Consider the following 16,382-nt stretch of genomic DNA (forward strand, 5'->3'; position numbering starts at 1 on the left):
AAGGAGGGAGATCGGAGGAAAGAGGTATGCGAGATTGAAGTCCCACCTCACTGCCAGAGCGTCCACGAAGGTGGCTGAGGGGTCTCTGGTCCTGGACCCGTACCTGGGGACCTTGTAGATCTCATGGCCTCACGTCACAACCACGTCTGGCAGGCCCCATTTGTTCACCAGGAGTTGAAAGACATCTGGGTTGAGAGTCCATTCTCCGACGTGTATGTCCTGATGGCTTAGGAATTCCGCTTCCCAGTTGAGGACTCCTGGAATTAATCACTGCCTAGATTGCTGGGAGATAACCTTTGTCCCAGACCAGAATGTTTGCCTCTTCCCACATAGCTGCCAGACTTCGCGTGCCTCCCTGATGGTTGAGGTACGCTACAGCAGTTGCGTTTTCGGACTGGACATGGTCCGGGTGCCTTGGAGGAGATCCTGTGCCTGAGTGCTCTGTACATTGCTCGAAGCTCCAGAATGTTTACCGTCCCTGAAAGGAATGATGACCGACTATCGCTCCCCATTCGCGAAGGCTGGCATCTGTCGTGAGAAGTTCCCAATCTGGAACTCAGAAGGGGTGACCCTTGTCCAGATGGGACATCTGTAGCCACCATGAGAGGGAAAGCTGAACCTCCGGAGAGAGGAGGATCGTCTGGGACCGGATCAGATGATACTGTCCATTCCACCGGGAGAGAATCGGTTCTTGCAGAGCAATCACCTTTTTTAGTGACTTTAAAAAATGCAGTACTGTAATGGGACTTAACAAGCTTACATTACACAATGCAAAACTTGCATTAGGCAGTAAATGTAATTTAAATCCTGTACCTGTTAAGATGGATCAACTTTTGGATTCATAAGGTGCATACATACGTGAAGATTTTCTGTCCAACCATCCAACTAGTTGATTGGTTGGAATGAAAATCTGGTAAGGTATGAAAGCAAATGACAATCAGCAATTTGCTCCCAAATGCCAGAAAATGGACAAAAACTGTTGTTTGAATAAATTGTTTAGATCAAACGTTTAACAAACTTGTCTGACGACCATTTTCATCTGTTTTCTGGCATTTAGGAGCAAATTGCTGATCATCATTTACTCCCATAAGTTACCAGGTTTTCATTCCAACCAATCAACTAGTTGGATGGTTGGAAGGAAAATCTTTACGTGTGTACCCAGCCTTAGTACAGTTCTGTGTTGCAACATAGGGTCATGTATCAGTTGAAAATATTTGATCTTTTTTTTTTTTTTTTTTTTGTTTTGTTATGTAGTATACATCTTCAATATCCAGTAAATCTGCCCCCAAGTCCTCATATCACTGGCGTTAATGTGGGTTCTATTACTTTTTTTTTTTTTTTTATCATGTAAATTACTGCTTATGGTATTAGCTAGTGTTCATTCTAGCACCCTGCACCTGTCACAACCCATGCAGTTTCGCTTTCCTACCTGGTGTGTCGCTCTCTGCTCTGCTTCTAGCACACTGTGGTCTGTATCTCAGCAGTTTGTTGCATCAGCTGTGTGCTAGGAGCACCAGAGCAGAGAGCGACACTCCAGGTAAGAAAGGGGAACTGCACAGGTTGTGACAGGTGCAGGGTGCTAGAATGAACACTATTAGCTATTATTATTATTATTATTATTATTATTATCCTTTATTTATATGGCACCACAAAGGTTCCGCAGCGCCTTACACAGTACATAAATGAGCACACAAGAAAAAGTTAATAATAATGCAAAACAATGTAGAACAAGGACATGGTTTATAAACATAGCTGCATAACACAAGCAGCAGGACATGAGCAACCAGGTGTTAGGTGCCGTTGTGGGGAGTTAGGAGTAAATGATACTATAAGTAGGGGGAGGAGAAGCACGTGAGAGACGAGGGCCCTGCTCTAAAGATTATTATACTAGCTTTATGTACAGGTACCGTAATGCCAGTGTGTAACTGGCCTGAGTGTTTTGTGACTGTTCCATAACGATGTGTCCTCCATACACTGTTGCTCAAGTTGCGGCAAATAGGCCTTCTCGGCGCACCAGATCCCGTGCAGCTCTGGTTGCACAGAGCTTCTGATTTTGCTTCTTTTTCAGCTGAAAATGCATCTTGGTCGGAATGTGATGCGACTAGGACACACCAGGAGACTGCACTGACTAGTCTAAATATGCATCACTTGTATATCTTTGTGTGATTGTCTGAATCTGTATACGTAGTGCTACGATGCAGCGGCCGCAGATTTTTTTTTTTCCCAATCTTAAGTTCCGAAATGCTTCATTTACAGACTCGGTCGCACACAGATATACAAGTGTCACATATCAAATGAATCAGTTCTGTCACCTGGTGCATCCTGGCTGCATTACATTGCGACTAAGATGTATTTTCAGACAAAAAGACGCTCTGCACAAGCTGTCACTCCGGACCTGGCGACTCATGCCAGCCGTCTTGCGCCACATGGCATATTAATGCTAGGACACATCGATATGTGGTGCTGTTTACACCTGGCTAGGTTTGTATTATATGTTTAATGTAATGTATATATGCTCCTTTATTTTTCAGATGCTGTGGAGCGGCAGCACTTTCAAAGTGTTCACAACTGTGTCTTTTTTGCTGTTTCGGTCCTCGACTTTCAGTTTACGTAAGTTTCTATTCATGTTTCTGTGCAAACTAAATTTTTATTCTCCATAATGCAGGGTAATGAGTAGCTGTACACACGTTTGGTTTACTTGTAATCCCATGTACATACAATATTCTCTTTATTGTTTCCCTCAGATTACTGAAGATCATTATAATGTACAGTATATAAGGTGTATTAGGTACATCTGGCTTTCCATATAAATGCTCCATTAGTCACAGCGTCATGTGTACATACATTGCTGTTTAAACTGACGCGCAGTTCAGATAGAACAAGTTAGATTTCAGTAAGCTGAAGATGGGTGCTAGCAGAGATTGACACAACTTCTGCAAAGTAAAGCGGATACACACTTAACCGATATATCTGCAGATGCTGGTTGTTCATACATACTGTATAACCATCATCTGGCCACGGGTCCTGCTGGACGGGGTTTGCACCGCGACCCCCTACCCGTGGCCTCTGCTGCAAGTGTACGGGCAGTCGGCTGATCGCCCGTACACACAGCGCGATGGACAGATATATTTGCAGATATACCTGTCATCGGCTGTGCGATACAGTATGTCTGTGAATGACGTCGTTCAGACATTTCACTGCTACAAACTGGCCGACGGGCACACAATATATTGACAGATCAATTGATTGGCCAATATATCTGCCAGTGTGTACCCAGCTTAACAGAATAGCTACTGACCGATAACTATCTCCTTAGTAGAACAGTGTCTAATCAAACAGGCTTATCAGAATGCCCGATTCATTGTACATTGTGGATGGGAGTATGACAGCTGCTGACCCCACCAAATTCCACTCTACAGCGAAAAAGTGGTGTGGTTGCAGGTGGCTATGGAACATGAGAAGATTGTAAAAACATTTACCTTGTCTGATGCATACTGGTTTCTAATCTTTTTATTTTTCACTGGGGGGGGGATTAAAATATTGTATATTGATCCTGCTGGGCATTAGCTATGCAGGTCCAAACCAAACAGTAGCTACGCCAAAAAGCGCAGCAGGATCACAACTATGCTTCGTTGCTAGGATATGTGCTCCACTTTCTCTTATAAATTCATGCAAAAAGAAGGAAGAACAAGATGATGAGAATTTGTAGAAAAGATTGACGTGTGAGGATTCCAATTGGTTAATTCACCTAAGATAGGTGATTTAATGGGGTTGGGTATAGGTTCCCGGCGGTCGGGCTGCTGCCGGTCAGAATACCGACTGCGGCATCCCGACTATCAGAATCCCGACACTCGTAGGTATACTACCACTGATCCTCCCTACCCGATGCCTAAACCTTCACCCCCCCCCCCAGTGCCTAAACCTAACCTCCCTGCACCCAAAACCTAACCCTCCTCCCTTAGTGCCTAACCATAACCCTCCCCCTAGTGCATAACCCTCCCCTAACCCCCTGATACTTACCTTCGGGGTGCCGGTGGTCGGGATACTGGAACCGGGATCCCGACGCTGGCATTTAGACCATCGGCATCCCGCACCCCGGGATTCTGACTACATCCCGATTTCTTGTCCCTTAAACATCCTATAGAAACCATGCTATATATTATTCCAAACACAGCCAAACGTCAGACAGATCAATTTACAGAAATATTCTCCTCTGTGATTTCATAAAAACTACATAAGAGAGAACAGCCACAATCGTGTAACTCTGAGATATTATAATATTTAGTTGAGCCATTGCTCTCACCTAAACATTATAATATCCATGCATGTCAAGGTTTCTTTACTGCAGGAAGACTCTTGCAAGTATTCAGGGGTTGGTCCACATCCAACAATGATGTTATAAAAATGTATTAGGTGCCTAAACACCACAATAATATACATACAAAATTTCTTTAAAAATACTCCATATAAGGGTTCCCCAGAAATACCAGGATCACAGGTACGGTGTTAATTTTGTCTAGAAGTAATCATTGTCAAAAAAATTTTTTTGTGAATTGCATTGTAACAATAACGATAATATAAACGTTTTAATAACGAAAATGATGACTAAATCTGTGTTCAATTTTAAATAAGTGTCTAAGACTAAAACTAAATTTAAAATCCTTGTCAAAATTAACACTGCTCTGGCCCTAGATGTACTTGCCAGTTACAATGTCCTTTTGCCAAGTGGGTGTTTTGTGTTACCCAGGGGACCTGAGAAGGGCCTGTCAGAACAGGGCAAGGGTCATCTTGGAGAGAGGGGCCGTCCTGAAACTAAACTGAGATAAATAAACTATTGCATAAACTGTACGTCAGGAATATCACAGATTAGCTACATTTTATTACACTGTCGTTCCTTATTTGCAGTTTCAGCAATTTGGTTGTAATTCGTTTTTTAATACTGTCTTCTATACAGGTTTATCATTATGTGTACATACTACATATACTACTTTCTATTTTTGAAGTAGGGTTATTTTACAGTTTTAAAGATTGCAATAAATATGACCCGTGTGAAGTAAATGAGATTGTGGATTGCACATACTGCGGTAAATCAGTATGTAACACATTCTTACTGAGCCTAGATTACTAAACGCATACTGTAGGTAAAGGTAAGCTGACTTCAAGTTCTCAAGGGAATTTTAGAGAGAAGTTCTTCAGTAAGATCCATTACAGTATCATTAAACTGTTTGAAAAAATTATGACTAAAACATTGACTAACATTAGACTAAAATGAAAACTGAGGTCCACTGACTAAATCTTGACTAAAACAAAGCAAAAAATAAAAAGACTAAAATGTGACTTTAAACCAACTACAATTTTAAAAAAGTTGCTGACTAAGGACCATATTCAAATAGACGCGATAAAGCGAAAAGTTAACGTCTGAACTTTTTGCACACTTTGGGGCTTTTGGCGCGAAATCTTTCGCATCTTTTGTGCGCGCTCCCGTGTTTCGCACTATCGTATTACAAAGGACGCAGTGCAGCATTTGCCCGAAAATAGTCAGTGGTGTAACCTGCGAAAAGTACAGCAGATTTAGGGGAAATCTGTCAGTCCCCCATAAAAAGGCTAACTGACATAGGAAATCACTATAAAAGTGTATTAGCGGACCTAATAAAACTATTTTGTGTTCTTAAATTGTGTCAAATGGCTGTTATATGCATTTTTGTGTAACAGTGGGAAAAATGATAGAAATAATTTTTTTTTTTTTTGCAAAATAAATATTTTTGTGTCATAATAGTGCACTTTTAAAAAATGTTAAAAGTACACACTTGTCCCATCCATAGAGCCCCCCAAAATACCTGACCCATTTTCCAACACTTTTTTAAATTTTTTACCCCAAAAATGAACTGCATTTATTGGCCACAATAAGCGATTAAAAAAATAATTGTTGCCTAATTTGTCATTAGGGAGGGTGTCCAAGGGGTTCTAAACCAAGTCACCACATTTTTAGTCCAAAATTGGGGGCTTGCACAAATTTTCACCTGCTCTGAGATGGTGAACTCTTTTCGCTGGTTATAAGCCTATGGAGACTTTGCACATGTGAAAAGTTCGGCAATAGGATAGCACGATGCGCATTTTGGGCCTGATTCAAAGCCGATTGCTCGCACAATGTGTATGAAAAATGCGTAGGCAGTGCTATCACACAGCAATGCATTAGCACGCCCAGTATTTCTTAGAGAGCGATCACATAGTGTATGCAGACACCCACCAGCCTGTCTTAAGACGCCCACTTGTGCATGTCATGTCCAGGAAGTGTATGCAACAATCAGGTAACATCGGATGCGATCGGAGCGTTTGAGGTTAACCATTCCCTGCCGCAAGCACTGCGAGCACTTCAGTGTAAAAACAAGCCAGGTGACGTGTACTATGCTGCTGTCTTCTAATTATGCGCACCTCTAAAACGCTGCTGAGATGCTCAGGCACGCCTGCGTCTGCACCTCCACTCCCCTGTTTTTAATGGCCAGCCCGTTACCACCTACAGACTGCTTCTCCTGTCACTCACTCTGCTGGGCTGTCTATGTGCAGCAATTGAATGCATTGTGAACTTTCGCTAAGGTATGCGCACAGCGATGCATGCGCACAATGCATACACACTGCATACCATCGGCAGCAGCGAGAGTATGCATCTTAGGGAGCGGGTCTGAATCAGGGCCTGTGTGCGAAAAATGTTCGCGTCTAATTGGATATGACCCTATAACTAAATGGTGCGTACTGCTCATGCATATGCACTGCATTACACGTGCTTGAGTTAGCATTGCGATTGCTCTGCGATGACTCTCACAGAAAGATAGCCATCGCAGAGTAAGTGATGGGGGAGGTCAGCACCTGGAGTGGTGACATGGGAGTGGTCGGAGAAATGCAGGCGTGCCTGTCCACTTGAACGCCAATGCATGGGCGTGCTTAAATTGGCCACTGCGACTGCATATGCAACTTGAGTACTCGCTGCGTACAACGAGGTTGGCAATTTCTGAGTAAGGTCAGGGCTGCTGTAATTCTGCGCGAGGGGCCAATGTTACCAATGTATATGCAGGACTGGAAGGTATTACGGATGTGTGATAGCGGTAGTGCGCGCCTCTCTATGCTGGCTGTGCGACGGCTTTGCAATTGCATTCATTAGCATTTTTTCGCAGCAGACCTCCGTGCGTAATCGCAGCTGCGATCGCAATAGTGATCCGTAGTGAATCCGGCCCTAAGTCCTCTTTAACAATACTCAAGAAACTCAAGGAGGGAAGAGTCCAGTCCTCTACAAGTGTTTCAAGATTCAGCCTTGTAGTTAGAGGTCCCCAACTGCGCTGGTTACAATTTATTATTCTGTATTCACTATGCAGGCTTTTTGTGACTACTGAAGTATGGCACGATTTAGGTGTTCAGTATATGTGGACCTCCTTTACAATTTCTCAAGCTTTCCGAACAGTTTACCTGTTAAACCAGAGAACTAGTTGTATATGTTCTTTTGTGTTTCCGAGAAAATCAGAGGAGCCCAATTCAGGGGTTATTTGAATGGTTTCAATTGCGGAGACCAAAGGGCAAGGCAGTCTTGACTGGGTGCGCGTCCTGACCCCATGCCTCCCAACAAACAGAACAGTATTATGAGAGTCATACCCCCCAAAACACTGTATGGTGGGGTCTGTCTACTTTTTCATGACTGTGGACAGCTTCTTCCTCGGATCGGTGGTTAGTAGGTTTTAAAGAAAGTTTTATATAGGGACTTCCAGTGGGCAGGACACCAAGCGTGGCCATGTTTTACATGGGCTACAGAACTTCTCTGTTTACTGTAGACGTTTCAACACTTTGGTGGTAATTTTCTTAAACTGTATTGGTTGTGGAGACCCCTTCTTTACACCGGAGTCGAGCCACAGAGGTCTCTGCTATTTGTCTGCCCTCATGCCATCTTTGTGCGTGAATGCTGAAATGGAATAAGAACCTGTGGCCTACCCTCTAACTTGCTGGGTGCTCATTAGATACCTGGACACCTCTCACTGTTTGTTTGCCAGTCTTCTGACTGTTCCCTCTGAATATCTATATGTCCATGACGACCTGCCAACGGTGGTACCAGCACCCCAAGCTCAGCTTGTTGGATCTGCTGGAGTTTTTCTTCTCCATTGTGGCTTACTCCCACCGCTTCACTTACCTCTCGGTGGGAAACTTCACACAGGGGGCTGGATGGACTAAGATTCGGATCATCTTCTCCACGTTCCACGGCCTATTTTTCCATTCTGAGCCTCTGGATGCAGTAGTTGCGGTACAAACCTGTAGCTGCCTACTGTATCTCTGACACTGGTCTTGTCGTTTTTCATCTCCAACTTACAGGGATCTGTTATTGTAAGTGTGGACAGACCCGACCAAAGACTGCTGGCTGCCGATTTTTGTTTTGTCCCCTTGCTGTGAATGATTAGAACTGCGGTTTCCTTCTGTTTACTGTCTTTTCCTTGTGGATCTAGTGCAGATAACTGAAAGGACTGTGCCTGGTCTAGTTCTGGATAAACGTCTCTATCTGCATTTTCTACCCATTGCTACTATTTGCCGCGGATACCAGTGTGCTGTATGCAGCCTTGCAGCATACATGTTTTCATTACTCCGTTATATCCCCTATAGTTATTAGTCCAGATGCTTGGCCTTCAGTGGGCAGTTAGTTTTACTTCAGTCAGTAGAACCTGTTCCTGGTTCTGAAACTGGAATTGTCCTTTTGAACAGTATTGAACCTTAGACCCTGAATTTACACCCGTGGATCTCCACATTCCGGATGGATGCTCCCTATTCTGTACCCAATGCCATGGAGTGGGAGAAATTTCTCATCTCCATGGACATCAAGGACACTTATTTGCATGTCCCGTATTTGGGAGGGACACCATTACCTCCTCAGTTTTGCCGTGTGCAATGTTTTTTCCAGTTCAGAGCTCTTCCCTTTGGACTGGCCGTGGCCAAACCAAATTCAATGCAGGTATGGATGCGCTTTCTGTAGTCGAAAGAGGTGACCGTTTTTCTGTTTCCTCATGACCTACTGATAAAAGCTAAATCCACCTGTCATCTTCAGTCTCATCTTCAATTGTTAAGGGAAACCCTGTAGGCATGCGCAATAAATTATTCCAAGTCTCACTTGGTCCAGTCCCAGAGTCTAACATTTCTGAGTCATCTGTACCAGATATTTCTGGGTCCTCCTGCTAAGGACAAAATCCTGACCATCCTGAGGCAGGTGTTAGCACTACTGGCTTGTAGACAAGTGTCAGTTGTTCACTGCATGAAGTTACTTGGGAGGATTGTGTCCTGTTTCAATTCCATACAGTTTACGTGCTTCAACTCACTGACCTTTCAGACTCTGCTTCTGGCATGTGGTCACGGTCAGACCCTGACCTGGGGCCCAGTTTTTAAGGGTTTTGCCAATGACCAGTCAGTCCCTGCTTTAGTGACTAAACAGACACCACCTCTGACAATATTGGCTCATTTTATGGGGAGTTGGACCAATGTAACCACATATGCCAGACTCTTGGGTTGGGTTGTTTACACTGGCTCTTCGCCTGCAAGGACTTTGCCCCCTAGATGAGGTATGTTTCCCATAAACATTCTTGAACTAAGATCAGTGTTCAGTGCTTTGTTCAAAGTTAAGTCCTTCCTTTGGTGCAGACCCCCTCGGATACAGTTGGAGAATAACATTGCTGTTGCATACATAAACCATCTGATATTATTATAAACCTGAAGACAAAAAGAAAAGAAGAAGAAAGTGTAGTAGTAGATGGTAAAGGTTGTGCAGTAGCCATCTACTTAGAGGGGGAAGACCAGGAGAAAGGGAGGAGGAGAGAGGGGGGGGGTGTGGCATATATACAATGGAGAGACCTGAAAGTGTGAAGTCCAGGGTTTCCAAGTTTTAGTAAAACTTTTAGAGGAATTGTGTAAAATACTAGTCATGTATTCCTAGGACTCCTGGTCTCAAGTGACAGAAGCGATTCCCAGTTCCTGAGTTCCAGCATCTGTACTCTCCATTATTTCACCTGAGTCCTTTCCTTCCAGTGGATTCAGCCTGTCAGCTGCTCTCACCATTCTGCAACTAAAGGCCCCCATACATCAGCAATGGATTGTGGCAATTTGCAATGGATTGTGAATAAAAATGTGCAATGTATGGGTTTCACAGATCGCAGATTGCAACCAAAAAGTGATTGGAATTGTTAAATCAGATTGTCCAACATGTTGAATATCACAGATGAATTGGGGCTGTAGATTGCTAGTGTATAGACATGATCAGCAGATTTGCAGACCGTTACTAGTAAAATGATGGGCCTTTCAAGATTGGCAGATCTGTGTGTGCTGAAAATGATCTCTAATGTATGGGTGCAGATTGCTACATTAGGAAATCGGGCAATAAATCTTCAAATTGTTCAATTGTGGTTTTCAGATTGCTGATGTATGGGGGCCTTAAAAGCACACATCTACTAGACGACAGGCAAAAGACTGCACGATTACGACATTGCAATCGTGCAGTCGTTTGTCTGTCTGTGATGTGCCTACACTGAACGAGCAGTCGTTCAGTGAAGGCACATCAATCATCTGCAAACATGTTGAACCTGACGATATTGTCAGGTTGACCAACATATTTGTACGATGATGGATGTCTAAACGGCCAACGATGTTCAAACGATTATCGTTCAATTGCTCAATTTAATTGTCTAGTGGATGTGTGCCTTTAGAGTTACCATCTGCTCAGCTGTTGTAATCAGTGCTACCTTACAACTGTACCTCCAGCAGCTAGGATTCATTCATCAGTTCAGTCTGCTATACCTAGCTTCCTGCATGCAGTTTCTCTCACCTATACCGCCTGTGTTCAAGAACTGCTACTGACTGTTAGTTTCTTGAGCTGTCATCTGCAGACACACATTAATATGTTAGACTGATCCATCCAGTACTCATTTGCACTCACATGTACTAGGCTGCTAAAAGTATAGCTACAGTACCACTGCTGTACTTAACCAGACCCAGATTTGCTCTGAAGTAGTATCATTCAATTTCCTAGTTTCATTCACTGTAGTTCTAGTCAGTCCTGCTCTGTGGCCCTAGTTCCAGGTACTATACAAACTCTGACTGTGAAGCTCGCATATAAGGATGTGAGGGGCTCTGAGGCAGACATGTATAAAAGGGGCATGACTGGGCTCTGATGTTGGTATATAAGGGCATGTTGGGCTCTCTGACTGGCATACATAAAGGGGCATGACAAGGGGCTCTGACTGGCATATATAAAAGGGCATGTCTAAAGGCTCTGTGGATGGCATATGTAAAGGGGCATTAAGGGGTTCTAAGGCTGGTATATAAGGGCATGTTGGGATCTGAGGCTGGCATATGAAAGGGGCATGATGAGGCTCTGCTGGCATATGAAAGGGGCATGATGAGGCTCTGGAGGCTGGCATACTAAGGAGGCATGATGGAGCTCTGAGGCTGGCATATATAATGGGGCATGATGAGGCTCTGGAGGCTGGCATACTAAGGAGGCATGATGGGGCTCTGAGGCTGGCATATATAAAGGGGCATGATGGGGCTCTTATGCTGGCATACTAAGGAGGCATGATGGGGCTCTGAGGCTGGCATATATAAAGGGGCATGATGGAGCTCTGGAGGCTGGCATACTAAGGATTCATGATGGGGCTCTGAGGCTGGCATAAAGGGGCATGATGGGGCTCTGAGGCTGGCATACTAAGGAGGCATGACTGGGCTCTGAGGCTGGCATATATAAAGGTATGATAGGGTTCTGAGGCTAACATATAAGGGCATGACAGTACTCTGGCTGGCATATATAAAGGGGGTATGATGGGGTTCTGAGGCTGGTGTATATAAAGGGGCATGACTGGGAGGCTGGCATATGAAAGGGGCGCATAACAAGTAAAGCATTTTTAATATTCTGCTTTTTTCAAACTGGTGGTGGGAAGGTGGGGTGACCACACCCTATTGTTTTAGGGAAATAGGATCTAAAAAGCAAAGTGGCATATGTCTGCTCTATACAAATAAAATATTTTATTAATAAAATATATGCACTTAATTATTCACTAATTTGGTAGTGCAACTTTAATAAAGTAAAAATATTCCCATACTTACAAGAGATGATAGTAAGCATAATGGATGTGATGATATTTACGAGATGTCCTAAATATATACATACAATCTAACATTTAAATTCAGTCTTGGAAACAAGAAACGTAACTATTTTTGTGTTAAATAAGCAATACTCCGTGGATGTGTAGTAACTCTTACAGAAGCCTGGTTTCTATTTCTGGGTGTTTCAGACTTAAATTTCCAGGAATGTCTAACAAGCTTCATCCAGCAGCGCTGTCACATTGCAGTTCCTAAATATGAAATGGTAGTAATTGTATATTTTTCCTGTACGTCTTGCAGTGTTATCTCTCTCTTGGATAAAAGCACCTTGAAGCTCCTTGCAGAAAATGAACGTATTGGTGCGTTTTCTCCCACTTTGCAGGAGAGACTCCTAGAAGCACACCGGACCAGCACAGGGAAGGTACATAACAACTCTGAATGTATGTTGATGACTTGTTTGTTGAACTTTGTGGCAATGCCATTTCTTGGCACATGTAAATTTTCCTTAGTGTAGACCAGGGATTCCCAACCCTGGTCCTCGAGAGCTACCAACAGTGCATGTTTTCCAGGTTTCCTCACAGAATCACAAGTGAAATATTTAGTTCCATCTGTGGCTCTTTTCAGATGTGTTAGTGAGTAATGAATACACCTGTCCACCAGCTAGGTGGTCTGGAAAACGTGAACTGTTAGTAGCTCTCGAGGACTGACGTTGGCTACCCCTGGCGTAGACCCTATATAATATTTTCAGGAACGCATAAGTACAGTTTAGAACATAACCGTGCCATTTGTTAGAACAAATAATATATTTAATTTCCGTTGTGCAATCCGTACATGAAAATTTATATACTGTATGCTAAGTAAGGTTTTGCACCATGGACAGAAAAAAGCGAGAACTTTTTTGGAGATGCTTTTGCTGACTGTTACTCATTCAAGAAACGTCTTTGATATAATTGTTTTAGTGCATACAGGACACAGACTGATTAATGGCAATGGTGCTTTATGCGTACCAGACAGTGTTCTGTGTTCCTGTGAGTCCTGAGTGCAATATGTCCTGTGCTACAAGCTGCTTCCACAATCACTCCAGTTCACATTCTCCAGACTTTGCCACAGCAGTCTATTTGTGAAGACTGCAGCTGCTCTGGTTCTCCCCTCCATCCAGGGTTCTAGCATTTGCAGTACTACGTCCCTTGCTAATTGTTCCAAAGCTTTGTTTCAGCTGTTCAGGTGGTACAGTAGTGCTGGGTGACAAGGACATACTAATGTTCTTTTAGGATCATCCCTCTTCCCTAGTTTTTCTGGCTAACCCATTATAGACAGAGTAGTACAGATACAGCTGTATCCCTTTTTATGGACATGGGTATGTCTGATTCGGGATATATGTCAAACCTACCTGTGGGTTAATTGGATCCTTTCTGCTCTGCTACACAGTCCCAGTAGGCTCCCATAGTGGACTGAGGACCTGATTCAGATCCACTCGCTCTCAGCGTATGGAAATTTAGCTAAGTGACGTCAAGGCAGCCGCTCGCACGGCAAGGCATTAGCACGTCCACTTGGCGAGTGATCACTTTGTGTTTATAGACGTTCACCAGCATGTCTTTAGCTGCCCACTAGCGAACGTCATCTCCAGGAAGTATATACAACCATCGGTACATCGGGTTCCATCGGATCTGACCGCAGCGCTTGCGGTTGACTGTACCCTACCGCAAGCACTGCGAGCACTTCAGTGTATTATACAATCAGGTGATGTGTACTATGACGCCCCAGAATCTGAGTGAAAACACTCTGGCACGCCTGCGTCCGCAACTCCACTCCCCCGTTACTACTGCCCTGCCCCTGTTACCACCCACAAACTGCCTCTCCTGTCACTAATTCCACTGGGCTGTCTTTGCTGGGCGAGCAAGCACATTCCGATCGCTCGTACTAGTTTGCGCACGCGCACTGCAAACTACACGCATGCGCACATTAGCGAACATCGTCTGCAACCAGCGGCCGCTTGCTATCAAGCGTGTCTGAATCAGGCCCTAAGTCATTCCAGGCCATGTGTGAGCGAGCGTTGGAATGTTACCTTCAGCACTATGCAGACCGCACTTCCTGCTTCCTCTTTTGGTAGGAGATATGGGGGAGATATACAAGTAGTTTTGTTACCCTTTTTCCAGAATCAATGTGTGCAAGCTCCATAATGCAATCCATCATGTGGAGCAGACTATGTCAGCCTGCCATGCCATGCCACGGAGGCTCCTGGGGAAATGGTATTGTACAAGTCTGTGGTGGACCCTTCCTTGAGTGAAACAGAAGGCAAAATGAAATATGTTTACAAGGATGGAGTCCACAACAGTTTGGATGCCAGTGACTATATTTATTCAGTACTCAGCACTACTATATGTGGACCCTGCTGCAATATGTGAAGTTCTCCAGATCAGGATGCAGTTTCTATGTTGCGTCCCTGTGGTTATGAAGCAGGATGTATTTGTGAGGGTCATTACAGCCTCCTCCGTACAACAGCAGTTGTTCGTACCAGGATAGATTTTAGATACACGCAAGCTCAGGTCTCTCCTCCTCTCCCTGGAAACACATGGTTGGATTCTCAGAATGCTTAACAACCAGTCTCAGCCCTAGCTAGTATGTGTCTTTTTTGGGGTGGTCTTTTTGACACCTGATGTCCACAGGACTGCTGGGAATAAGATTTTGGTCATTCAGAATAAGGTTAGGTTTCTGTCTTCCATTACATGATGCTCATGTAGCAGAGCTAGCGCTTCCATTCTCAGACTTTAAGATCCACATTCCAGTGGTCATGGTCCAAGCCTTTTTGGGAGTTTAGTTGTCCAGCCTGTCGATTATGGTGCATCAGCCCTTCTGTGTTGGCTGTAGACTATCTCTCTCAACCAGGGTCATTCCCTATTCTGTTGTGAATGGACTGTCCTCGCCATGGATGCAGAGATGACAAGAGCCGACATGGTGCCTTCACCTGCTGGGATGTAGCCGAGTTTCACTGCCTACACATGTTCCAGAGCTCTTTGGCGATGCTGCAGTGGGTGAGACACAGGAGCTTAGGTGATTCAAAAGGAGGAGGAGAGTAGTTTGTACCCGTTCCTCTCCATCCCACCTGCTACCTCGGCTTCTAGGGTAGAATTTAACACACTATCCCACTACTGCCTTGGGGCCTTTCAGTCCCTACACTTTTAGTTAGCTGCTAATGCCCCTCAAGTCACATTCCCCTCTTCCCTTCTATTGAGTCCGGTAAAAATAGGCCAATCAAGTGTTGATGTCGCTCTCAAGTGAATTTCCCATTCATATCAATTTGTTTGTTTTTGAGGAGATACAACTGTGGAAATCTCAACATTTGAATACTAAGATCCTTCTCTGTTTTACAGGTATCTCTTCTGCTCCCCTCAATCCTCCATTCAGTGTCTTTTCAGCCAGAGACTGATAATCGTTCCAACTTTCCAAGTGATCGGTCATTCCACATCTTTAAAAAGCAGAGGTAAATTGGTTCTGTGTGTAGTATAAGTATCAGTGTAATGTACACAGAGTTTCTTATTGCTGTGCTTCAGGTTCCTGACACATTGTGTGAGTGTTCTCCGTCACATGATTTAAAGAGAAAATATACATCATATGACAGTAAACATTTTGTTTTATGCCCAGATTTGTATCCCAGCCACAGTGAAATGCTATTTCCATATCTTAAACTAATCTTTTCCCCTCTAGCTCATTGATTGACTGTTCCATGTACATTTCAGGGATATTTTTTATGAGCTGCTACGTGAGTTTGAAGATTGCCATGAAAAAGCGGACTGGGACTTTGAGCGTTGCCTGGGCAATAAGATCAGGTATGAGCTGCTTATTTACCGTTTCTGTGCTCCATTCGCTTGTTCTGACATCATCCTCCATTGGAACGGTTACAAGTAGTCCTTGTTTATGACTGTTGTGTATAAGTGATTATTTGTGGGCTGTCTACATCTAGTCTATTATATCCATGATTTTTAAAAACCTGTAGCAAAGTTTCTATATATCTTTTTAAAGATTAACATATTCCTGACATCTCTTTTGCTGTTTAAGCCTACGTCCTAATGGACTTTCTCTTTCATCCATGGTGGACGTTAGAGGCACTGGGGCATGTTGTGAGCTGACTGGAGCTTTTAGGCACTTTCAAATTTATTTTCAGAAGTTTCAGCTCCTCCCTCATTGGCTGACCGGGATCTGAGTGTTTCTACCTGTCTGCCGGAGTTGGGTACTTGTCCTTTGGACATCGACTTTAATGTTTTTACATTTTT

At 43.8% G+C, this 16,382-nt stretch overlaps 1 protein-coding gene across 1 annotated transcript in view; it reads left to right on the top strand.

Moving 5' to 3' along the window:
* Positions 1-16,382, top strand: part of CDAN1 (codanin 1) — a 101,673-nt gene that overhangs the window by 18,738 nt on the left and 66,553 nt on the right. The window contains exons 6-9 of the mRNA XM_088471261.1: positions 2,532-2,610; positions 12,412-12,532; positions 15,483-15,592; positions 15,849-15,938. Coding sequence (XP_088327387.1) covers positions 2,532-2,610; positions 12,412-12,532; positions 15,483-15,592; positions 15,849-15,938 — 400 coding nt within the window. The remainder of the gene's footprint in view (positions 1-2,531; positions 2,611-12,411; positions 12,533-15,482; positions 15,593-15,848; positions 15,939-16,382) is intronic.

The sequence above is a fragment of the Taudactylus pleione genome, unplaced genomic scaffold, assembly GCF_031769625.1.
Source record: "Taudactylus pleione unplaced genomic scaffold, aTauple2 ptg000113l, whole genome shotgun sequence".
Lineage (NCBI taxonomy): Eukaryota > Metazoa > Chordata > Amphibia > Anura > Myobatrachidae > Taudactylus > Taudactylus pleione.